The sequence below is a fragment of the Trachypithecus francoisi genome, unplaced genomic scaffold (genome assembly GCF_009764315.1).
Source record: "Trachypithecus francoisi isolate TF-2019V2 unplaced genomic scaffold, Tfra_2.0 Contig01440, whole genome shotgun sequence".
NCBI classification, from domain to species: Eukaryota; Metazoa; Chordata; class Mammalia; order Primates; family Cercopithecidae; genus Trachypithecus; species Trachypithecus francoisi.
The window spans coordinates 26,159,338-26,185,120 of NW_022681431.1; the positions used below are offsets into that span (position 1 = coordinate 26,159,338).

The window sequence follows — 25,783 nt, forward strand, 5'->3', positions numbered from 1 at the left end:
GCCTCTGCCTCCCAAAGTGCTAGGATTACAGGTGTGAGCCACCACACCTAGCCCAAGCTTCCTTCTTGAAGTACAAATCTGTTAAGCTTTTTATGCAATCACTACTCTTCAACAATCACACAAAGTGCCATCACTATGGGTTTTCAGTCACTACAATACCATTTATGTTCCTTTTTGATGAGAACATAAGATACTCAAGACTCAATTAAAGGGACTAGAAAACCTAATTAAATTAGCAGAAAACCTGGAGAACAAGCCACTGTAAAAACATGTTGGGTCTCATGGGAACTTAGTTTGGATTAGCCAGGGGCAAAGCAGGAGCAAGAGCAACAGTGATGTCATTTCTCAAACATGAGTCTTCTGCAGTAACCAGTAACTGGGAAACTCAGCTGAAAGCTCCCTCCTCACGCCTGAACATTTGAATTTTTTTTTTTTTTTTTTGAGACGGAGTTTTGCTCTTGTTGCCCAGGCTGGAGTGCAGTGGCACAATCTCGGCTCACTGCAACCTCCGCCTCCTAGGTTCAAGCGATTCTCCTGCCTCAGCCTCCCGAGTAGCTGGGATTATAGGCATGCACCATCATGCCTGGCTAATTTTGCATTTTTAGTAGAGACAGGGTTTCTCCATGTTGGTCAGGCTGGTCTTGAACTCCCAACCTCAGGTGATCCGCCGACCCTGGCCTCCCAAAGTGCTGGGATTACAGGCGTGAGCCACCACCCCCGCCAAATATTTGTATTTCTTAATAGATACAAACATGAAAACAGGAGAGGACCCCTGAGATGATCAGAATAAAAGTATTCCTTCCTAAGTAGCCAGCTACTTAAAACTGTGACTGACGGGGGAAATCCAAGTATGTGGACTGCTTATACCTTTGAGAGCAGAAACTTAATTTCGTCTATTCATTACAGGTAACTCAAACTGGGAGATAATGTGACACTTTTGAGATTCATATTTTATTTACAAGTAAATGAAGACCGTCCCTGTAAACTCTAATTTGGGATACGAAGAATAATAGTAAGAAGTAGTTGCTGGTGCCACAGTGACGTGTGAAGGAGTCTATGCCACTGTTTCTTTAAACAATGATTTTGTTACTAAAAAAAAAAAAAACAAAAAACCCACTTACACGATTTCTTCATGTTGCATGTGTAAAAGACTTAAAAATAAAAGTGACTTTTCAAAACTCTATAGTCTCTGATCAAATGTGTGTGTTGGCCAGGTTGTCACTTTCACTCAGTGACAGTCCCTACTCTACAAGAGCAACAGGCTCTGGGCAAAACACTTAGTACTCATCAAGAGTATCTGCTCGAGGAATGGAAAGACCTCGGTCCTTCAGGGCCTGCACTTTCAACTTCTCTGCTTCCAGCTTGGTCTGCTGCTCCACCCTTTGCTCTTCTAGAATTTCTTCAATGGATACTTGCTGGAGGGGGGTGTCACTCTCCTTTTCCAAGTCCTACAAAAAAGACAGGTTTGAAAACTTCAGTTGAAGACCAAGAATAGAAAACATTATAGATCTAAAGGCAAATGGATTCCTCTATCAGGTTCAGATTATTTTTCTGTGACAGGACTGAAATATCCTTCTCGTAGGGACAGATAAGTTTTTCAACGAAATGCCTGATAACACTACTATAGGATACATACTTACAATGAATGTGGTTAATAGTGATCAGTATTTTTTTTTTTTTTCGAGATGGAGTCTCTCCCTGTTGCCCAGGCTGAAGTGCAGTGGCACCATCTGGGCTCACTGCAACCTCTGCCTCCTGGGTTCAAGCAATTCTCCTGCCTCAGCCTCCTGAGTAGCTGTGCTTACAGGCACGTGCCACCATGCCCAGCTAATTTTTGTATTTTAAGTAGAGACAGGGTTTCACCACGCTGGTCAGGCTGGTCTCGAAACCTGACCTTGTGATCTGCCTGCCTTGGCCTCTCAAAGTGCTGGGATTACAGGCAGTGATAAGGTATAACAGAGCTTTATGTGATCCAAAATCCTGTATTAGGATTAATTTCCTTTAAAAAAAATTAGGGCTGCTTATAGACAGCTATCTCCCCCACTGTAGAGAATCCAAAAGGGAGGTTATTGAGGCAATGCGGCCTTAGACGTTTTTTTATTAAATTATTTTAAGGATGGGTGGGTTGGCTCACAGTTGTAATCCTAGCACTTTGGGAGGCTGAGGTGGGAGGATAACTTGGGCCTAGGAGTTCGAGACCAGCCTGGGCAACACAGTGAGACCCTAACTCCACCAAAAAAACAAACAAACAAACAAAAAAAAAAAACAGAAAAAAAACCAGCTGGTGTGGTGGTGTTCACCTACAGTTCCAGCTACTCAGGAGGCTGAGGCAGAAGGACTGCTTGAGCCTGGGAGGTTGAAGGTCAAGGCTGCAGTGAGACATGAACATGTCACTGCACTCCAGCCTGGGCAACAGAGCAAGGTCCTGTCTCAAAAAAAGTAAAAAGGCAAAAATAAAAGGGATCCTCTTGCCTTCACCTCCTAAGTAGCTGGGGCTACAGGTATGCACCACCGTACCAGTTCTGTAGTCTCTAAACTGTAACAAGACTCTTTTTCCTTTTATGGCAACAAGTCTTCTAGGGAGAACCTCAGCAGACCATTTAGGTTACTAAACCAATTTGGTCCCAATATTTTTCTCCACTATTTAAAAAACTGCTGCTTAGGTTGGGCGCGGTGGCTCATGCTTGTAATCCCAGCACATTGGGAGGCCAAGGCGGGTGGATCACTTGAGGCCAGGAGCTCGAGACCAGCCTGGCCAACATGGCAAAACCCCGTCTCTACTAAAAATACAAAAAAAATTAGCCAGGCGTGGTGGCAGGCGCCTGTAATCCCAGCTACTTGAGAGGCTGAGGCAGGAGAATCACTTGAACCTGGGAGGCAGAGGTTGCAGTGAGCAGAGACCACGCCATTGCACTTCAGCTTGGGTGACAAGAGCAAAACTCCATCTCAAAAAAAAAACAAAAACCGGCCGGGCGCGGTGGCTCAAGCCTGTAATCCCAGCACTTTGGGAGGCCGAGACGGGCGGATCACGAGGTCAGGAGATCGAGACCATCCTGGCTAACACAGTGAAACCCCGTCTCTACTAAAAAAAAAATACAAAAAAACAAACAAACAAAAAAAAAAACCAAATTGTTGCCTAATAAAAAATTCCTTATTTAAAAAAATACATGCTTATTGGAAAGAATATAGAAAATAAACAAGGAAAATTTAAAAATTATCCATAATTCCAGTATGGAGGATTAACATTTTGATAATATCCCTACAATTTTTCTACATATATACTGACTTAAACGAAAAAAACCCAGCCAGGCGTGATGGCTCACACTTGTAATCCCAGCTACTCGGGAAGCTGAGGCACGAGAATCACTTGAATCCAGGAGGCAGAGGTTGCAGTGAGCCAAGATCACACCACTGCACTTTAGCCTGGGTGACAGAGTGAGATTCTGTCTCAAAAGGAAAAAAAAAAAATCAAAAATTAGCTGGGCGTGGTGATGCACATCTGTAGTCCCAGCTACTCAGGAGGCTGAGGGGGGAGGATCACTTGAGCCCAGGAGTTTGAGGCTGCAGTGAGCTGTGATCACACCATTGCAGTCAGCCTAGATAACAGAGTGAGACCCTGCCTCAAAAACAAACTCCTCCCAAAAACCCACAATGCAAATACTGACTGTAATTCGTTTTCTTTTCACTTAAATGTGGCATAGTATGCTTAATATTTTTATTTTTGAATGCTTTATAAACATTTTTCATTAATTAATTTTTTTTTTTTTTTTTAGACGGAGTCTTGCTCTGTCGCCCAGGCTGGAGTGCAGTGGCCGGATCTCAGCTCACTGCAAGCTCCGCCTCCCGGGTTCACGCTATTCTCCTGCCTCAGCCTCCGGAGTAGCTGGGACCACAGGCGCCCGCCACCTCGCCCGGCTAGTTTTTTTGTATTTTTTTAGTAGAGACGGGGTTTCACCGTGCTAGCCAGGATGGTCTCGATCTCCTGACCTCGTGATCCGCCCGTCTCGGCCTCCCAAAGTGCTGGGATTACAGGCTTGAGCCACCGCGCCCGGCTAATTAATTTATTTTTAAAGATATAGGAGGCTTCATGAATTTGCGTGTCATCCCTATGCAGGGGCCATGCTAATTTTCTCTGTGTTGTTCCAATTTTAGTATATGTGCTGCCAATGCGAGCACATTTTTCACTTTTTTTAGAGAATCTTGCTCTGTTGCCCAGGGTGGAGTGGTGGAGTGGTGCAGTGGCACGATCACGGCTCACCATCATCTGAAACTCCTGGGCTGAAGTGATCCTCCTGCCTCAGCCTACTAAGTAGCTGGAACTACAGGTATGTGCACCACATCTGGCTAATTTTTTTTTCGTTTTGTAGAGATGCGGTCTTACTATGTTGCCCAGGCTGGTCTCCAACTCCTGGCCTCAAGCATCCTCTTGCCTTGGCCTCCCAAAGTGTGAGCCACTGTGCCTGGCCCTTATAAACATTTGCTAACCAATGTCATAATGCAGAATAACTTTGCTAAAAAAGTATCTCACTATCCACAGATTCAGTTTATTGTCCTTAAAATGAATATACAGGTATTATTTGGTGTTTTTGTAAGATGGAAAGCCTATATAGACAAAGTATTCCTGTTTCTTATCCTCCTCTATGATTTTCTTTTTTTTTTTTGTTTTGAGACGGAGTTTCGCTCTGTTGCCCAGGCTGGAGTGCAGTGGCCGGATCTCAGCTCACTGCAAGCTCCGCCTCCCGGGTTTACGCCATTCTCCTGCCTCAGCCTCCCGAGTAGCTGGGACTACAGGCACCCGCCACCTCGCCCGGCTAGTTTTTTGTATTTTTTAGTAGAGACGGGGTTTCACCGTGTTCGCCAGGATGGTCTCGAACTCCTGACCTCGTGATCCACCCGTCTCGGCCTCCCAAAGTGCTGGGATTACAGGCTTGAGCCACCGCGCCCGGCCTCCTCTATGATTTTCAATGACAAAGTTTGGGATGGTAATGACACACAACTCCCGATGCTCTGGCCTGCATACTATCACCACATGCTGCCAAGGTCTCAGAACCCACAGGCAGTGGCATTATCAGACAGAGAGAGGACTCTCACCACAGAAGTTACAATGAAAGCCACACAAATTACATAAGCAAGCCCTGCTCTGGGTCCAAAGTTAACAGCACCCAGCAAAGTATGTATTACCACCTGCCCTCCCACCCCATGAGTAGCAGCTAAAGAGAGGACAGTGTTCTCAGCCTAATGCGCTGCCTCTTGGGCTTTTCAGTATGTTACTCGCTGAGCAATTCATGTTGCTGTTGCTGCTTCTTCCCAACAGTCTTATTACTTAATGCTGTGTCATCATCATCGTCCTTGAGGCAGAATTCAGGGATTTCTTAACCAATATAGTGTTTATAGAAACTAAGTGATTTCTACGTATGAATTTCCCTGGGGTTGGTACACAATTTCTCCTGACTGCTGATTCATATAACCATGCAGGCATTCCTGGAACCATGTGTCTCTAGTGGTACCCCTGTAAAACTTCTGCAGCATCCAAACCATAACTTATTTTTTTTAAAAAGGGAACTTTTCCTCACAGAAAGGATCCAAGAAAACAAAGAAACTTCAAGAACAAACACGTTCAGTTCTTTCTCTGCACAAACATCTACTTTCTCTGCACACACATCTACTTAGATGTACCTTTGCGCCAGTGTAACCAGTAGAAAAAGCATGTCTGCCACGTTTACTACTATAAAACAGAAGCATAGTATCAGTGAATTTTTTTTTGAGACAGGGTCTTGCTCTGTCACCCAGGTTGGAGTGCAGTGGTACAATCATGGCTCATTGTAGCCTCAACCTCCCTGAGCTCAGGTGAATCTCCCACCTCAGCCTCCCGAGTAGCTGGGACCGGTCATCTGCACCATCACCCCTGGCTAATTTTTGTATTTTTTTGGAAAGACAGGGTTTGGCCACGTTGCCTAGGCTGGTCTCTTGGGGCTTAAGCGATCTGCCTATCTCGGCCTCCCAAAGCACTGGGATTGCAGATGTGAGCCACTGCACCCACCCCAGTATTGTAACGTAAGTCTTTTCCTCTGATATGTTGCCTCTTCAAAATTACATTCAGAAAAGTATTTTAAAAAATCATCTATAACCCCACCACACAGAGATGGGTCAGCTCCCCATAGACTGGCGTACCAAGCATAGTGGCATGTACCTATAGTCCCAGCTACTTGGGAGGCTGAGACAGGAGGACTGCCTAAGCCTAGGAGTTTGAATCTAGCCTGGGCAACACAGTGAGACCCCATCTCTGAAAGAAAAAAAGTACTGGAAGACTACTTTACAGTCATTTAGTATCTCCCCATGGGTACTAGGTGCTTTGTTTCAGACCTTCTTTTTTTTTTTGAGATGGAATCTTGCTCTGTCGCCCAGGCTGGAGTACAGCGGTGCGATCTCGGCTCACTGCAACCTCCGCCTCCAGGATTCACGCCATTCTCCTGCCTCAACCTCCCGAGTAGCTGGGACTACAGGTGCCCACCACCACACCTGGCTAATTTTTTTGTATTTTTTTGTATTTTTTTTTTGAGACAGAGTCCCGCTCTGTCGCCCAGGCTGGAGTGTAGTGACCGGATCTCAGCTCACTGCAAGCTCCGCCTCCCGGGTTTATGCCATTCTCCTGCCTCAGCCTCCGGAGCAGCTGGGACCACAGGCGCCCGCCACCTCGCCCGGCTAGTTTTTTTTTGTATTTTTTAGTAGAGACGGGGTTTCCCCGTGTTAGCCAGGATGGTCTCGATCTCCTGACCTCGTGATCCGCCCGTCTCGACCTCCCAAAGTGCTGGGATTACAGGCTTGAGCCACCGCGCCCGCCATTTTTTTGTATTTTTTTTTTTTTTTTTTTTTTTTTTTTTTTTTTTTTTTTTTTTTTTTTTTGAGACGGAGTCTCGCTCTGTCGCCCAGGCTGGAGTGCAGTGGCCGGATCTCAGCTCACTGCAAGCTCCGCCTCCGGGTTTACGCCATTCTCTCACCTCAGCCTCCCGAGTAGCTGGGACTACAGGCGCCCGCCATCTCGCCCGGCTAATTTTTTTGTATATTTTAGTAGAGACGGGGTTTCACCGTGTTAGCCAGGATGGTCTCGATCTCCTGACCTCGTGATCCGCCCGTCTCGGCCTCCCAAAGTGCTGGGATTACAGGCTTGAGCCACCGCGCCCGGCCTTTTTTGTATTTTTAATAGTGATTGGGTTTCACTGTGTTAGCCAGGATGGTCTCAATCTCTTGACCTAGTGATCCGCCCGTCTCAGCCTCCCAAGTGTTGGGATTACAGGCGTGAGCCTGGCCTCGTTTCAGCCTTTACGTGACATAAGAAGAAAACAATTTCCGCCGCCTGGCTAGGCATGGTGGCTCATGCCTGTAATCCCAGCACACTGGGAGGCCAAGGCAGGCAGATCGCCTGAGGTGGGGAGTTCAAGACCAGCCTGGCCAACATAGTGAAACAACGTCTCTACTAAAAATACAAAAATTAGCTGAGCGTGGTGGCAAGCATCTGTAATCCCAGCTACTCGGGAGGCTAGGCAGGAGAATCGCTTGAACCTGAGAGGCGGAGGTTGCAGTGAGCCAGGATCGCACCATTGCACTTCAACCTGGGTAACAGGAGCAAAACTCTGTCTCAACAACAACAACAAAAACAAACAAACAAAAAAAACAAACCCAAAAAACAAAAAATAATTTCTGCTCCTTAAATATGCAAGAAATGATAAACTGAACTAAAAGTATAAACTACAAAAATATTTTATAAATAAGAAAAAGATATTTCATATATTTCACAGCAGCACTTGGGCAGTACTGATTAATAGCATGGATTAGTCATTTCTAGCTGACTATTTCCAATATGAGGTCTCTGAACCAACCCAACCCTGGCAGAATTATCTCCTGCTTTCTCAAATGGCTGTTAAAAATGGCTACAAACCAAACCACTCTAAAGACTTCTGCAAATTGATTGAAGACATGGCTAGGTATTTAGAAAACAGTATGAAAAACTTTAAAAATTAAGCAAACACCAAAGTTTTTGGTAAGAAAAAAGAAGACAGTGCTGGCTCAACCCTTAATTTCAACTACTCTTGAAGATATTTTTATTTTCCTTGCAAACCCAATAATCAGAAGTAGCAAGATGAAATCAGATGTTTTAAATAAGGCACCTAAAAAATTATCTGAGTACTTCTAGTAGGGGTGTGTGTGTGTGTATGTCTGCACACACAAAGACCTACAGCAACAACACCTCAGAAAAACTGATTTAACCTTTCACCTGCCAGCTGGTCTTTCTGGCACAGATACCAAGATACCCTCTCCCTGGCTGTGAGCTAAGGATTCAAGTAAGACTGAATTCCATTCTCGTGATAGGTAACAGAAAAGCTTTTCCTATAGCCACTCTTTCCCTTTCCCCCTTTACTAATATGGACATCACATTGTACTATACATGCAATGTGTGCTTCCCTCAAATACTGTGCATTCGCTTTATGCCATGAACAACTACTTGTATCCAATTGTTTAAATGACTGTAAAATATTCCAACGTATGTAAGTCACACCTTCCCCAGCATATATAAATCAAGCTTTGTCAATTTTCTGCTATTAAACAAATATATTAACGAACACATTTGTTACAGAATAGTATTTTTTACTGGTATCCAGTAAAAAGATACTTTGCTGCCAGTGGGATCAAAATTCTTTAAAATACCAAAAGGCACTGAAACAAAGTTAAGTATTCTCTGTAGCTTCCCTAATTTGGTAGTTGCCTGTAAGAAGCCAGATAAAATATAGAAAATATTTTTATTCTCTCTTGAAAAGACAAAAAAAAAAAAAAGAAAAAGAAGTCTAACTAGCATGAATATGAAGATCTACAGCAGCTTAATAGTTTTCACTTACTATTTCTCCTAGTAGGACCACATTTTCTCCTCTGACCACAAAAATCCCTCGAGGAATATCACCGTATTTTTTGCCCACATGAATACGCTCCACAGTCTGATGTAGTACTAAGTTTGCTATAAGTGTATAGGGAAAAAACAAAGATATTTAGTTTAACTATTGGGTAAAGGTCCATAACTCAATAATCATTTATTTTGAACAGAAAAGATTTAGCTAAACACGATTTCCAAGCTTTATACTTCTTTTTATTTATTTATATTTTGAGACTGAGTCTTGCTGTTGCCTAGGCTGGACTGCAGTGGCACGATCTCAGCTCACTGCAACCTCCGCCTCCCAGTTTAAGCAATTCTCCTGCCTCAGCCTCCGGAGTAGCTGGGACTACAGGGTGCCTGCCACCACTCCCGGCCAATTCTTGTATTTTTAGTAGAGACAGGGATCACCATATTGGCCGGGCTGGTCTCGAACTCCTGACCTTGTGATCTGCCCACCTCAGCCTCCCCAAGTGCTGAGATTACAGGCGTGAGCCACAGTTCCCAACCCTCAAGATTTCTAATTCTGAGGAACGCTAAAATTTCAAATAATCTTCTCCTATTTCATTGAGACATACCAGTTAGGAGACGTCTGGGATTATGTTGGGCTAATACATGAATGATGGTAGAAATAAGAGAAATAAATTCCTTTATAAGTTAATTGCTAATACCAAAAAAGCCATAGGAAAATATAAATGAATAAGGACCTTGGAAAACTTGGGTCTAAACAACCACAGAGATCAAAATTTTGTTTTCTGGAAAGAAACAGCTTTTCTTTTTGTGTGGGTGTGTGTATGTGATGATCTGCTGAAGATTCAACTTTGTTTCAGTAATTAGGATTCATTTAACCCAATGCAGGTATCCATGGGTTATGATACAGCAAAAACCTATTTTTTCAGCTTGACAGATAACTATATCTGCAATCTAAAAGTCAACTTAATATTCACTACCTTTCACTCCAATTTGTTAATAATTATTTTTCCTTTTTTTTTTTTTTGAGACGGAGTCTTGCTCTGTCGCCCAGGCTGGAGTGCAGTGGCCGGATCTCAGCTCACTGCAAGCTCTGCCTCCCGGGTTTACAGCATTCTCCTGCCTCAGCCTCCTGAGTAGCTGGGACTATAGGCGCCCGCCACCTCGCCTGGCTAGTTTTTTTTGTATTTTTTTTTTTTTTTTTGAGACAGAGTCTCACTCTGTCGCCCAGGCTGGAGTGCAGTGGCCAGATCTCAGCTCACTGCAAGCTCTGCCTCCCGGGTTCACGCCATTCTCCTGCCTCAGCCTCCCGAGTAGCTGGGACTACAGGCGTCCGCCACCTCGCCTGGCTAGTTTTTTGTATTTTTTAGTAGAGACGGGGTTTCACAGTGTTAGCCAGGATGGTCTCGATCTCCTGATCTCGTGATCCGCCCGTCTCGGCCTCCCAAAGTGCTGGGATTACAGGCTTGAGCCACCGTGCCCGGCTTTTTTTTTTTTTTTTTTTCTGAGACGGAGTCTTGCTCTGTCGCCCGGGCTGGAGTGCAGTGGCCGGATCTCAGCTCACTGCAAGCTCCGCCTCCCGGGTTTACGCCATTCTCCTGCCTCCGCCTCCCGAGTAGCTGGGACTACAGGCGCCAGCCACCTCGCCCGGCTAGCTTTTTGTATTTTTCAGTAGAGACGGGGTTTCACCGTGTTAGCCAGGATGGTCTCAAACTCCTGACCTCGTGATCCGCCCGTCTCGGCCTCCCAAAGTGCTGGGATTACAGGCTTGAGCCACCGCGCCCGGCCGTTTTTTGTATTTTTTAGTAGAGACAGGGTTTCACCGTGTTAGCCAGGATGGTCTCGATCTCCTGACCTCGTGATCTGCCCCTCTCGGCCTCCCAGAGTGCCGGGATTACAGGTTTGAGCCACCGCGCCCGGCCATTTTTCCTCTTTTAATTAGTACTACTTGTCCTATTTGAAGTGAAGGAGAAATCTATGTTCATATCTTCCATAATTCTTACAATGTTTTAATTACGTTTTTTCCTCATGCTCAAATCCAGTGATTTTGCAGATATCCAATAAATGTTAGCATGAACATGAAGTTCCTTGAAACAGAAGGAAACATAATCTTTTAACTTAAGAAAAATGCAGGATGCAAAATGAAGACAGAGGCCTCTTATTCCAATGTGTCCCTATACGTAAAGTATTAAGCTTAATGCTGGGGTCCTTAAAATACAGGAAATGCCTTCTATCCAATTTTCATTGGCTAGGGAGGGATTACCTTCACTTCTGGAACTGCTCTGAAGTCACTATACCCTGCCAATGTAGAAATAAGCAGCCTTGGGCCAGGCACAGTGGCTCACGCCTGTAATCTCAGCACTATGGGAGCTAAGACCAGCCTTCCAGCTGTCCCCACCAGTGCACCAGACATGTGAGTGAAGCTCCTTCAAACTAGCCGACTCACCTTCTAGACACCAAGGGACTGTCCTAGAGCCATGAGGAGCAGAACACCTGTCCAGCTCAGCTGGGTGGGTGGATCACCTGAGGTCAGGAGTTCGAAACCAGCCTGGCCAACAGGGCGAAACTCCACCTCTACTAAAAATAGAAAAATTAGCTGGGTGTGGTGGCTGGAGCCTATAATTACAGCTACTTGGGAGGCTGAGACACAAGAATCGCTTGAATCCGGGAGGCGGAGGTTGCAGTGAGCCAAGATTGTGCCACTGCACTCCAGCCTGGGCGACAGAGTGAGAGCTCAACAAAAAACAAAACAAAACAAAACAAAAAACAAAACAAAACAAAACAAAACAAGATGAGCAGACTCTTCAGTGGACTGAGTTTATTTCTATCATTTGGCTCCCCCTACTGGGGATTCTAGTGAAAGCCAGTTTTAGAAACATGAACTTGGAAATATACATAAGCTTTGAACAACCTAATCTGAATGTATAGAAAACAATGATACACTCACTAAGATCAGTCCTACTAAGTCACACATGTGAAAAAGTTGCAGATAAATTTCAATACTAAATAACAAAAAATGCAGTGGGAAGCTGTTATTATCCAGAGTATGAGAGATGTCCATAAATTCATACATACCAAATTGATCAATGCTTCTTAAAAAGCCTATAAGTGTCCTTCCATCTCGAAGCAGAACCAAGTGCTTTTCTGGGGAGAGGAGAAAAAGTCTTTTAAATGAAAACTGACAAGTTCAGTGAGTATTTAGGATAATAATAAAAATAAATAACAGTTTAAGCTGTACCATTTCCTCTGCCAATGCATTTAAGGTGAAGTTCAAGTTCACTGGAAAACTGAAGAAAGCAGCACGGATTTAGATAACATCAGTGATGAAAAGAATCAGAGCAGTGTGGCAAACTGGGAAAAGGACAGGGCACGGCATCAGGAAGCCTGACTCAGCTGGCCCTAGACCCTTTATGTCTTTTTTTGTTTTTTTTTTTGAGACAGAGTCTCACTCTGTCACCCAGGCTGGAGTACAGTGGCACAATCTCGGCTTACTACAACCTCTGCCTCCCAGGTTCAAGTGATCCTCCTGCCTCAGCTCCTTCGTAGCTGGGACTACAGGAGTTCGCCATCATGCCTGGCTAATTGTTGTATTTTTAGTAGAGACAGGGTATCACCATGTTGGCCAGGCTGGTCTCGAACTCCTGACTTCAGATGATCCGTTCACCTCAGCTTCTCAAAGTGCTGGGATTACAGGTGTGAGCCACGGTGCCTAGCCAAAGACCCTTATGTTTGACACTTAAACCATTTCAGTGTCATGTCAGTTTTTATATCTGTAAATTGACAAATACAGTCTAGATGATTCTTATGATCTTATTTATAGAATTATTTTGTCCTCAAAAGACGAGCTTCTATCTCACATTTTGTTTGTAACCAGGGGGAAGGCTTTAAATAAAAACACAATGCTTCAGGCATTTAAAATGAAGACTCTAATAATAAGCTAGAGCAGAAATTCAATGTTTACTGAGAGGGCATGTGCTGTTCTGGGGTCTAAACATACAGTAGAGAATGAGACTTAGAAAGTCACCAACGTTATGAATTTATATTCATGGTGGAGGAGGACAAATAAACAAGAAAATAACCTATTGTGATTAGGACAATGGAATAATTAACAAACTAGCAAGGCAGTATGATGAAGGGAGAGAAGTGGTTACAGAAGGAAGGGTGGCAAGGGAAAGCCTCTCTGAAGAGGTGACTTTGAGCTGACACTGAATAATGAGAATAAGCCAGTTACTAACACACCCAGCAAAATTTCTTTCATTCCATGCCTAAAGTACCTTCTAGATGCAGAACAGAGGAAAAACACAGTGACTCTGCCCTGAAGGAATTTATACTCTTCCTTGGACTATAAATAAGTACCACAGAAAGCAAATCTTAATTATATGAGACTACAGAGAGAGAAGCTGTATTTCTGAAGGAGGTATCAGAGTTGGACCTTGAAAGGTAGATAATTTTAGGGCACGGGAAGAGTGATAGAAAGGAGGCTGGGGGGAGAAGGAAATCTGTAAACTAAAGAGGAGGAAAAAAAGGGCCATACATCCATGTTTAGCTAAAAGCTGAGGCTGTGAAGGGACAGGACAGTAGATAAAGTCAGAAAAGTACTGGGGACAGGCTGCATTTGGATTTGACTTCACAGGGAACAAGAAAACATAAAGTGATGGAGTCTGTTAACTGAGTTTGTATAAGTGGGTATATGTGAGAGGGTGGGATGCGAGATAAAGATGGAGGAATTTTATGAGACATCATAAAACTATTTACCAAGAGTTGAGAATAAAAGCAGCAAGCTCAGGGTGAAGGTTATTAGCTCTTTGTGATTCTAAAGTGCTATCAGGACACTTAAACAGAAACATACGCAGATAGTTGGAAACAGTAAGACTGGAAAACCAAAGACGTCAAGATTAGAGAAAGCCATTTTGGATAAATCTGCAAAGAGGTGATATAAAATTACTAAAGTACAGGAGATCTACTAAAGATTTAAAGAAGTAGGCCACATGGCATCCAAGTGACCATCTATATTGGAGGACAGTAACAGCAAGAGAGGTAAGAAAATCACCAAGTACCAGCTGTTAGAGAAATCAAGAGAAGAAAATTAAGGAATCTGGTGGGGAATCACAGTGCTGCAGAGGGGAGAGAACACAGAAGAATGCCTTAGACGAATAACTTTGAAGAATGCAGCTTGACTAGTGTGTTCAGGATAAAAATTAGATTGCAGGAGTAATGTAAGTGGTCTATTGAAGGTGATAAGGAAACAGACAAAATGAAAATGACTTGAGGTTTGGGGATAAAGATGTGAAAAAAGGGATGGGAATATGATGAAGAGAACGGAGAAAATATTTGAGATGGATAGACAATAACACATATGAGGGGAAGAACGCAGGGGTTGGGAGAGACAGAGGATATGAAAGAAAAAGGGTAACAACGAAAAAAGGTTCCAGAAGCAGTGAGAGGAGACAGTAATAACAGACAACAAAAAGGGAGGAACCCTTCCTACTGAAATTAGAGGATGGGTGGAAATACAGAAAGACAGGCAGGAAACTGTGTGTTAGGGTGGGGGAGCAAAGGGTGCATATTAAACGGTTCCCAAGTTTTCATAAAGTGGGGGGTCTGGAATCTACAAAGTGGTAGGGGTTAGAGGGCCAAAAAGCAAAACTGATTTTTAGTAAAATGGCAGGATGTGTTAGAGGACATATGAGAGATGAGGGCAAAAGGGCATCCTCAAGCAATTAAAATAAAACATCCTGTTACACATAACAGGTTCATATAGATGTTAATATGTATTTAGTCCAATTACACTACATTTCCCTTACATTGCAAAATAAGTAATTTGGTTTAAAAAAAACTATGTCGGCCGGGCGCGGTGGCTCACGCCTGTAATCCCAGCATTCTGGGAGGCCGAGGTGGGTGGATCACCTGAGGTCAGGAGTTGGAGACCTGCCTGGCTAGCTTGGCGAACCGCGTTTGTACTAAAAAATGCAAAAATTAGCTGGGCGTGGTGGCAGGCGCCTGTAATCCGTTACTGGGGAGGCTGAGGCACAAGAATCGTTTGAACCCGGGAGTTGGAGGTTCCAGTGAGCCGAGATCGCGCCACTGCACTCCAGCCTCGGCGACAGAGCAAGACTCTGTCTCAAAAAAAAAAAAAAATTCATTTTATGGTTGACAGTTTTTTTTTTTTGTTTTTTTTTTAGCGATATGCCCGCCTTGGCCTTCCAAAGTGCTGGGATTACAGGCGTGAGCCACCCCGCCAGGCCCATAAAACGAAATTTTAACCATATATTCTAAATCGTATATTCACAGAGTAACTGAGACGATTGCAACTTGTTTAAAACTATGTGTAAATCATCTTGAAACAGTAAGTTAATGAGAAAGATCACGTGATTAAAACAATAAAAAATGTTGCTTGAGGAATAATGCACAGATAGAATTTAGAAAAAATGAAAGCCAGGACAACTGCAGGCGGTTCTTTCCGCTTTTGTATAGGGCTGAGCTCCTCTTCCGGACAAAAACTAGGAATAAAGGAGGTCTTCTTAGTAAAAGCAAAAATGAATTGTCTTAAAAAAAAAAAAAAAAAGGTTGCAAGTGATTTTCCAGAAAAGTCAATACCATGTCTAACAGTGGTCTCTACTACAATAACCTGAAGGTGCTAATGACCCTCACAGTAAAATAAGCTAGCAAATGGCCACACCGTAGAGTGCCTACGTTTACTGCCAATTAAGTCCAACTGCCGCTGTCTTAATATTTTTGCTTTTTAATGAATCCTTTCTCTAGGTATTCCGATCCATCCACCGGTAACACGCTGATACTTCGAAATACTGCAGGCAAGAGTGGACGGGGGAGAAGCCCCCCCTGGGCTTCTTTCGTGTTCGTACCCACGAAAGTACGAATGAGTTCCATCGCTTGGGGCTCACCAGCCGGAGGGCTGGCGGAAGCTGCGAGGGGCAGAACAAGTAGCAGGCTACTGGATGGGCAAGCGGTATGTACCGCAGCTGTGGAGGACATCGACGCGGAACGCCCGAATTGGGCTCAGAACACACCGGCCCCGCCCGGGACTCATTTTACAAGCTTCTTCGGAAGAGGCGCCCGCCCGGGAGGGTCTCACCCCAGGCTCCACCGGGAGATTAACTACTCACTGTCAATGTCCTCGATGAGGCTGGCGGTGCCGGGCATATAGTTCATTTTGAACTGAAATAACGCTGCAATGCACAGCGGCGGGGGGCCAGCGCGTCCAAAACCTCCTCCCTCCTACCGCAGTCGCCGCCTCGGCGGGACCGAGCCCGGAATCCCGACCGAGACCAGCACTTCTGCCCCGGCTTTGAGCCGCCGGGGCCTGCCGGAAGCTCCTCCATATTACCCCCACCCACTTCCTGTAACACGTGCGGGCCCCCAGGAAGAGGAGGGGCAGCCGTACGGTTGGGGGACACCTTTTCCCTGTTCCTGTTAAGTAGGGAAGAGGAATCTCCATTGGATAGATGGCGAAGAAACGTATACTCCCTCTTAAGGAACACGGTGTCTTCTCTCGTCCCCGGGTTCCCGAGACCCCAGAATCACGGACCTCCGTCCCTCAGCTCTCGGAGCTCGGCAGCAGAAGGGGCGGGACCGGTCCTGGGATTGGCTGACGTCGTCCGACCCCCTTTGCTGCTCTCCATTCGCAATCGCCCGCGGGCGCCTGCGCGATGGGTTGGCCGTGGGGCGGGGGGCGGGAAGCGCTTCAGGGCAGGAGAGCCCATGTCGGCCCTGAGGCGCTCGGGCTACGGCCCCAGTGACGGTCCGCACTACGGCCGCTACTACGGGCCTGGGGGTGGAGATGTGCCAGTGCACCCACCTCCACCCTTATATCCTCTTCGCCCCGAACCTCCCCAGCCTCCCATTTCCTGGCGGGTGCGCGGGGGCGGCCCAGCGGAGACCACCTGGCTGGGAGAAGGCGGAGGAGGCGATGGCTACTATTCCTCTGGAGGCGCCTGGCCAGAGCCTGGTCGAGCCGGAGGAAGCCACCAGGTAAGCTTTGCACCCTCTGTCCTTGCAGGAAGGTGAGGGCCCTTGGGGCTGGGATTCGTAAAGGATCGGGTTTCATATTTGTTTTCCTCATGTGGAGGAGGGTCGGGGGGGTGTTGGAGAGACCGAGACTGGGATCAGAGGTTGGGGGATATGCTTGTGTTCCCTTTGCCCCTCCTTTTCTGCTTCGACCGCAAAAAATATGTTTATTACCATTTAGAAAAGAAAGAAAGATCCTGCGCGGGCTTACTAAGCTTAGCAGCAGGCTGCAGATCTCTCTCCTGGGAGCGGTGCTGGGTAGGGGTGGCACGGATCTGCTGCTCCAGCTCTAGCAGTTTATCCTGCGTGACTGGCAGTCCGGCTCTTCCCGGGAAGGGAAGTGACTGCAGTCCCCGATGTCGCTCAGTGACCCTCCCGAGGGGAAAGAACCTTTGCGAGGGGGAGGTTCTGGGCATTTAGCCGTTTGCCCCTAATGCTTTGTCTGAGATCGAATCGTGAATAATCAGTGTTGTAAAGCACCTTTACGCGGATTGACTGATTTAATTTTCACGGCGACTGCAAGGTAAAATGGCATTACAGCAGCCCCCCCCCCGCCCTTTTTTTTATTTTTTCGAATAAGGAACCGGGGCTCTACGAGGTTAACTCACTTGCCTAATAACGCTTGGACCTGTAACATTTTATTCTGTTTTCCCGCCGGACATATACTTCTGCTTTCTTAATGCAGTCTTCTGGGTAGTGGGTTGTCGTTCTACGGTGGCGACACACCTCTCTATTCGTTCAAGAATTATCCTCATTTGTTGAAAATGTGATAGTGAAATTCTCGTACATTGCTGGTGGGGATGTAAAATGGTGGAAAATAGTTTGCTAGTTCCTCGAAACATTAAGCATTAGAATAGTATAACACCCAGGAAGCCCACTCTTGGCTATATACCCAAGAAAACTGAAAACATATGTTCACATAAAGCTTGTCCACCCTTGTTCACAGCATCATTATTCATAATCGCCAAAAAGTGGAAATGTTATTTATTTATTTATTTTTTGTGAGATGGAGTCTTGCTCTGTTGCCCAGGCTGGAGTGCAGTGGCACCATCTCGGCTCACTGCAACCTCCACCTCGCGTGTTTAAGCGATTCTCCTGCTGCAGCCTCCCGAGTAGGTAGGATTACAGGCGCCCGCCACCGCGCCCGCCACCACGCCCGGCTAATCTTTGTATTTTTAGCAGAGAGGGATTTCGCCATGTTGGCCAGGATGGTCTTGAACTCCTGACTTCAAGTGATCCCCCTTTCCCCTGTTCCTCGGCCTCCCGAAGTGTTGGGATTACAGGCGTGAGCCACTGCGCTCGGCCCCAAATGTCATTTTATTATTTGAGTTATAATAAAAGAGTGAACCTCTCAGAGCCCTGGTTCTTTATTCGAATACAGGAATGTTGTAAGGACATAACGACTGATGCATCGATAAACAAAATATAGTGTTAATATATTCATACAATGGAATATTTGGCCATAGAAAGGAATGAACTACTGATGCGTGCTACAATGTGAATGAACCTTGAAAACATCACACTACGTGAGCAAAGTCAGTCAGAAAGACTGCATATTGTGTAATTCCATTTATATGAAATGGCCAGAGTAGGTAAATCTAGAGACAGAAAGCTTAATGGTTGCCAGAGGTTGGGGGACTGGCAGTGTAGGTGAGAATATGCTTTTTGGGATGATGAAATGTTCTAAAATTGGGGCCTGGTGAGATGGCTCTCACCTGTAATCAATCCCAGCACTTTGGGTGGCCGAAGCCAGAGGATTGCTTGAGTTCAGGAGTTTGAGACCAGCCTGGGCAACATAGTGAGACCTTGTCTCTAAAAAAAATAAAAAATAAAAAACAAAAAATAAGAAATCTTCTAAAATCAATGGTGATGGTTGCACAACTCTGAATGTACTAAAAACTACTGAATTGTACATTTTAAAAGGGTAGAGTTTATAGCATGTTGATTATATCACAGTTTAAACAATTGTATGAGAAAAACATGTAGCATTGAGAAATTATTTTTTATTTTTGAAGCGGAGTGTTGCTCTGTTGCCCAGGCTGGAGTGCAGTGGCACAATCTCAGTTCACTGCAACCTCCGCCTCCCCGGGTCAAAGTCTCCTGCTTCAGCCTTCCTAGTAGCTGGGATTACAGGTGCCCACCACCACGCCCACCTAAATTTTGTATTTTAAGTAGAGACGGGGTTTTGCCGTGTGGGCCAGGTTGGTCTTGAACTCCTGATCTCAGGGTATCCTCCCGCCTTGGCCTTAAAAAGTGCTGGGATTACAGGTGTGAGCCACAGTGCCGGGACAAGATTAATTATAAATTAAAGAAAGATCTGGCTGGGCGCAGTGGCACGCCTGTAATTCCAGCACTTTGGGAGGCCAAGGAGGGCGGATCACCTGAGGTCAGGAGTTTGAGACCAGCCTGGCCACATGGCAAAACCCCGTCTCTACTAAAAATAGAAAAATTAGCTGGGCATGGTGGCGGGCGCCTGTAATTCCAGCTATTTGGGATGTTGAGGCAGGAAAATCGCTTGAACCCGGGAGGCGGAGGTTGCAGTGAGCCGAGATCACACCATTCCACTCTAGCCTGGGAGACAAAAGTGAAACTCCATCTCAAAAAAAAAAAAAAAATCCATATTTTCTGAGCCTAAATCTGGTATACGTAGGTCATGGGACTATAGAGTGATGAAATGCTTGGCCAAATTAGACCAAAATTCAGTGGAAGTGGGGAAAGAGGAGAGGACCTCTAAACTGATGACTAACTTCTGCTGGGCCTGCTGTATTATCAAAACCAAAGTCTGTTTTGTGGGATAGAGTTAGGGAGGGTTGGATACACTACAGAAGTTAAGATTTTAGCATTGTGTAAGGAGTTGTCAAGTGTGGTTTGAGTACACTTGTGCCCATAGGGTGGGTGATGGTGCTGAAGTACTTGGAGATAAAGGTGGAAATGTGTAATGGGCATTTGTAAACCATTTTAAGAGTTTGTACTATCTTTTAGATTGATGATTCTGCAACTTTAAAAGTATAGGATGGTAATTTTTCTGCAGCAATAGAAAACTCATACCAAACATATGCATGTTGGCCGGGCGTGGTGACTCACTCCTGTAATCCCAGCACTTTGGGAGACTGAGGCAGGGTGGATCACCTGAGGTCAAGAATTCGAGACCAGCCTGGCCAACATGGCAAAACCCCGTCTCTACTAAAAACACAAAAATTAGCCAGGCATGGTGGCACATACCTGTAAACCCAGCTACTAGGGGGTGCTGAGGCAGGAGGATTATTTGAAATCGGGAGGCGGAAGTTGCAGTAAGCCAAGATCATGTCACTGCACCCCAGCCTGGGCAGCAAAGCAAGACTCGATCTCAAAAAAAAAAAAAAAAAGGTATGCATATTGTCACAGATGTTGCAATGTTTTTTCCAGATTTGTTCTTTTGACTTTTTATGTTTTGCATTTTAATAGTATAAATCTGTCAAATTAGAAAACCAAACAGTATAGAAACCTTTTATAACCTTGCTACTCAAAAAGTGTAGTCCATGGACTAGAAGCTTTGGTGTCACTTGTGAGGCTGACAGAAATGCAAAATCTCTCCTCTTCCAGACTTACTGCTGCAATTTATTAAGATCCCCAGGTGATTCATGTGCACATTAATATTTGAGAAGCATTGCTGTATAGAACTGGTTGTATTGAGATGATGTACTGAACTACAACACAGACTTGACTATGTTAACACATTTAAGTATGGCAGGGAAAAAATTAGAAATCTATCACTCCCTTTTCTTTTTTTCTTTTTTTTTTTTTTGAGACAGAGTCTCGCTCTGTTGCCTAGGCTGGAGTGCAGTGGCCCGAACTAGGCTCACTGCAAGCTCTGCCTCCCGGGTTCACGCTATTCTCCTGCTTCAGCCTCCCAAGTAGCTGGGACGACAGGTGCCTGCCACCACGCCTGGCCAATTTTTTTGTATTTTTCGTAGAGACGGGGTTTCACCATGTTAGCCAGGATGGTCTTGATCTCCGACCTCGTCATCCACCCGCTTCGGCCTCCCAAAGTGCTGGGATTACAGGTGTGAGCCACCACGCCGGGCCTATTTTTTTTTTTTTTTAATTTTTTTTTTTTGAGACAGAGTTTTGCTCTTCTTGCCCAGGCTGGAGTGTGATGGCACCATCTTGGCTCACTGCAACCTCCACCTTCCGGGTTCAAGCAATTCTCCTGCCTCAGGCTCTCAAGTAGCTGGGATTGCAGGCGCCCGCCACCATGCCCGGCTGCTTTTGTATTTTTGGTACCCGGCCACTCCTTGTGTTTTTTCAGAGTAAAACTTTAGGCTGGGCGCGACGACTCACACCTGTAATCCCAGCACTTTGGGAGGCTGAGGTGGGCAGGTCACCTGAGGTCAGGAGTTTGAGACCAGCCTGGCCAAGGTGGTGAAACCCCATCTCTACTAAAAGATACAAAAATTAGCTGGGTGTGGTGGCTCACATCTGTAATCCCAGCTACTTGGGAGGCTGAGGCAGAAGAACCACTTGAACCTGGGAGATGGAGGTTGTAGTGAGCCGAGATCACACCACTGCACTCCAGCCTGGGCAGCAGAGCAAGACCTTGTCCCAGAAAACAAAAAACAAAAATGAGCCGTGCATGGTGGCAGGCGCCTGTAATCGCAGCTACTCTGAGAATTGCTCAAACCAGGGAGGTGGCGGTTGCAGTGAGCCGAGATCATGCCACCGCACTCCAGCCTGGGCTACCAAGCGAGACTCTGTCTCAAAAACAAAAACAAAAACAAAAAGGAAGTAAGGGAAAAGAGTTGAGAAACCTCTTTTTGAGCTAAAGGGAGAAAAGCAACAAGTTTGGAATTGGAGCAGAGGGGCATTGACAGCTATTGGTCTCCTCTCATGGTGGAGTAGGAGGCTAGGTCATCTTACAGTGAAGGAAGTAGAATGGGATGCTGTGCGAAATTTATTTGGTAAATGTTTGAACCAGATGCTGGGACAAGAGGGACAGAACAGGGAAGCATTTGGAAGAGATCCAAATGCGTTTGAAAAGTTAAAAAATTATGATTGTCAGTATAGGAGCATAAGGTAATTTATTAGTGATTTTGAACTATATAGCTATACAAATAATTTATCATGTACTTTACTAATAATTTTTGTCCAATTCTTATGAAAAATATAAGCAAATCTGTAAATGAAATTTATGTAGTACAAGTGCTACTGAGTCCTCTGCTGTTAGATTTGCTTGGGCTGGGGTTTCAGTTTGGAGGAATGTTGGTAAGCCACTTTGGAAAATGTAATCATATATTCACTTTAAAGGAATTGACTCCAGTCTTCATCTGGGATTATTTATTTCTCAAAAGAGAAGAAAGGAAATACATTAGCTATCTTGCATAATTTTAATCAAATTTTCTTTGGCATAGAACTTTAATTCACATTATTGTGGCTTGTGAAAACATTTTATTACCTTTGTTTTAGTTTGTATTTCATTCAACAAATAAAAAGTTTGGAAAGAGTTAGGCATATGATAAAATTGGTAACTTAGTTTATAGAATAGAGTTCAGCTTCAGCCAGTTTCCTGTGAAACCACTGTTTCATAGAATTAGTGTCATGTTGGGAGGGCCATGAGCTACAGACTTTCACTGTTACTGGGGATATTTTTAGATTTGTCCCATTTTGTCCAAAAGGAGGAAAAAAAAGACAAAGACATTATTTTTTTCATTAAGACAATAAAATTCTACTTTTTTAGTGCTTCATTGAGGACATTCTTTTTTTCATTAAAAAAAGTTATGGCATAATTTACATAAAGTAAATTTCACTGTCTTTAGGGTATAGTTCTGTCAGTTCTGTTAAATGCATACAATTATGTAACCAGCACTACCACCACAACTGAGCCATACATACTGACCCATCTTTTTTTTGTTGTTTTTTTTTTGAGACGGAGTCTCACTCTGTCGTCTAGGCTGGAGTGCAATGGCACAATCTTGGCTCACTGCAACCTCCACCTCCTGGGTTCAAGCGATTCTCCTGCCTTAGCCTCCTGAGTAGCTGGGATTACAGGTGTGCACAATCATGCCCGGCTAATTTTTGTATTTTTAGTAGAGATGGAGTTTCACCATGTTGGTCAGGCTGATCTCGAACCCTGACCTCGTGATCCAACCACCTTGGCCTCCCAAAGTGCTGGGATTACAGGCGTGAGCCACCACGCCCAGCCACTGACCCATCTTTTAAACAAGAATTCTAGGGTAAGAATTTAAGAAGATTTAATTTTTACCTATCCCTAAAGCCTGTTAAAATTACAGAAAAGGAATTGTATTTCTCATTTTAAACATTTAACCCCACCCTCATTTTTTAAAGTCGCATTATGAACTCATTTGTATAACATATATATGTATAACGTATATATGCACACATACACTCAATATATTGAGTGTGTTTCAGTCAGTTGCAGTCTTTTTTTTTTCTCCTCCCAAATAGACCAAAGAGTCACTGGCTTGCCTTTAATTAGCTGTAACCTTTAAGCTTGCTTTATTTATTTATTTATTTATTTAGTGACAGAGTCTCGCTTGCCCTGTCACCCAGGCTGGAGTGCAGTGGCCTGATTTCGGCTCACTGCAAGCTCCACCTCCTGGGTTCACGCCATTCTCCTGCTCAGCCTCCTGAGTAGCTGGGACCACAGGCACCCACCACCACGCCTGGCTAATTTTTTTTTTGTATTTTTAGTAGAGATGGGGTTTCACTGTATGAGCCAGGATGGTCTCAGTCTCCTGACCTTGTGATCCACCTGCCTCAGCCTCCCAAAGTGCTGGGATTAAAGGCATGAGCCACTGCGCCCAGTCACCTTTAAGCTTTTACAAGTGTAGTCAACCAGGTAAGGGTGGTGGGGGCTATTTCCCAAAACTTCTCCTGCCGACTCAAAAGTTAGGTTCTTCAGAGTAAAACAGGCTCTTCACTGTTTTCAAGGTTATTCCAGAGTTTCCTTGTATTCTTCTCTCTAATCTCAGCTGCCACAATCAGACAGATGGAAAGCACAAGGACACTTTTCCTTGCATCTGCACTGGAAGCCTTAGCAGCAGATAGCAGTTGTTCTTTTTGATGCTTAAATGATACCATATTATGTCAATGGGAGTCCCTTTTTCTTGGCTTCTGATTCCTTTGGACATAACCCATTGATTTTTTTTTTTGTTTCTTTTTGTGGAGAACGGGGTCTTGGTATATTGCCTAGGGAGGTCTCAAACTCCTGGGCTCTAGCTATACTCCTGCCTCTGCCTCCCTAAGTGCTGGGATTACAGGCATGGGCCACCGTGCCTGGCATGACCCATTGATTTTTAATAGCTTCCTTGATTTCTGATACAACAAGATGTCTCAGGCTTTGTGTGTGTGTATATATATATATATATATATATTTTTTTTTTTTTTTTTTTGAGATGGAGTCTTGCTCTGTCGCCCAGGCTGGAGTGCAGTGGCCGGATCTCGGCTCACTGCAAGCTCTGCCTCTCGGGTTCACGCCATTCTCCTGCCTCAGCCTCCCGAGTAGCTGGGACTACAGGCGCCCGCCACCTTGCCCGGCTAGTTTTTTTGTATTTTTTAGTAGAGACGGGTTTTCACCATGTTAGCCAGGATGGTCTCGATCTCCTGACCTCGTGATCCGCCCGTCTCGGCCTCCCAAAGTGCTGGGATTACAGGCTTGAGCCACCACGCCCGGCGCTTTGTATATATTTTGTCCCAAGCCTCATAATCAGCCATTCCTTAAGAACTTGGTTGAATTTTTCTCCCAAGTGGAGAATTACATTTAGAAACCATCAAGTCAAGATCTGAGCAGGAAAACAGAAACCACACTAGTTAGAATTTGATTTAGGAAATTAGCTAAATAGGTTATTAGAGTTCTCAAAAGGGAAAAAGAGAACACAGAAGTAACAGAAAATAGTAAGTGGAGGAAGTAGCTACAATTCCTAGGGCTGGGGAATAAAGGGAAGAGGTTGGGGTGATTAGAACCAGGAAACTTGGAAGAATGGCCGGGCGCAGTGGCTTACACTTGTAATCCTAGCCCTTTGGGAGACTGAGGCAGGTGGATTGCTTGAGCCCAGGAGTTCAAGACCAGCCTGGGCAACATGGGAAAATCCTGTCTCTACAAAAAACAAAAATTAGCCAGGTGGTAGTGGGCTCCTGTATTCCTAGCTACTCAGGAGGCTGAGGTGGGAGGATCACCTGAGCCCAGGAGGTCGAGGGTGTGGTGAGCTGTGATTGTGCCACTGCACTCCAGCCTGGGTGACAGAGTGAGACCCTGTCTCAAATGAAATGAAATGAAATAAATGAAATGAAAGGACATGACATGACATGACATGAAATGAAATATAAAAAGAACCTGGAAACTTGGAAGAGTGGCCAGGAGGTGGCGCCTCCTACTTGGTGCAGGTACCTCTGAGGGCGTTCAGCTTGAAGAGTGTTGTTGACTGACTGCTGCGTACAGGTTGAATGGCATTGCAGGGCTGACACTGACAGAAACAGCAAACAGACAGGAAGAAGCAAGTCCACTGTCTCCTCCTCTAGTCTAGCATACTGTGTTGGCAGAACCAGAAAGCAAGCAAGCTGGGGAGGGAGAAATGTTTATAGACTTCCAGCCTTGCATCACAGAGTCAAGTGTAGAATGCCATGCTTGCGGCCGGGTGCAGTGGCTCACGCCTGTAATCCTAGCACTTTGGGAGGCTGAGGCAGGTGGATCACGAGGTCAGGAGATCAAGACCATCCTGGCCAACATGGTGAAACCCTATCTCTACTAAAAATACAAAAATTAGCTGGGCGTTGTGGTGCATGCCTGTAATTCCAGCTACTCTGGAGGCTGAGGCAGGAGAATGGCTTGAACCTGGGAGGCGGAGACTGCATTGAGCCGAGAGCACCACTGCA

The 25,783-nt window shown here is 45.0% G+C and overlaps 2 protein-coding genes and 1 non-coding gene across 5 annotated transcripts in view; 1 reads left to right on the forward strand and 2 right to left on the reverse strand.

Annotated features, from left to right (window-relative positions):
* Window positions 1-929: 929 nt before the first annotated feature.
* LSM1 (LSM1 homolog, mRNA degradation associated) lies at window positions 930-16,638 on the reverse strand. 2 transcript variants are annotated; one of them, XM_033231061.1, is made up of 4 exons: window positions 16,437-16,638; window positions 11,966-12,034; window positions 8,892-9,007; window positions 930-1,448 (listed from the first exon to the last, which is right to left on the reverse strand). In XM_033231061.1, the coding sequence occupies exons 1-4, from the start codon at window positions 16,609-16,611 to the stop codon at window positions 1,278-1,280; spliced, it is 531 nt and encodes a 176-aa protein (XP_033086952.1). In that variant the 5' UTR covers window positions 16,612-16,638; the 3' UTR covers window positions 930-1,277. The 2 variants fall into 2 exon arrangements, with proteins under 2 accessions (XP_033086952.1, XP_033086960.1); XM_033231069.1 differs by having other exon boundaries at window positions 16,015-16,461.
* Window positions 4,070-4,176, reverse strand: LOC117095989. Its single transcript, XR_004442284.1, has one exon. It is a non-coding gene; the product is annotated as a U6 spliceosomal RNA (small nuclear RNA).
* BAG4 (BAG cochaperone 4) overlaps window positions 16,334-25,783 on the forward strand; it is a 37,886-nt gene continuing 28,436 nt past the window's right edge. Inside the window, exon 1 of one of the 2 annotated variants that reach the window (XM_033231047.1) lies at window positions 16,334-16,879. In XM_033231047.1, the coding sequence (XP_033086938.1) occupies window positions 16,610-16,879 (270 nt within the window). In that variant the 5' untranslated portion in view covers window positions 16,334-16,609. The remainder of the gene's footprint in view (window positions 16,880-25,783) is intronic. The other variant, XM_033231041.1, reaches the window with a different exon arrangement.

Bases quoted from the DNA above. Each gene is read 5' to 3' on its own strand.
- LSM1 (XM_033231061.1), bottom strand. From the start codon at position 16,611: ATGGGCTCTCCTGCCCTGAAGCGCTTCCCGCCCCCCGCCCCACGGCCA. The intron at 12,035-16,436 runs GTCCGTGATTCT...TCCTCTCCCCAG, and splicing joins CCGAGAGCTGAGGGACGGAG to AAAAGCACTTGGTTCTGCTT. The intron at 1,449-8,891 runs GTAAGTGAAAAC...TCTTTTTTGTAG, and splicing joins TGGTCCTACTAGGAGAAATA to GACTTGGAAAAGGAGAGTGA.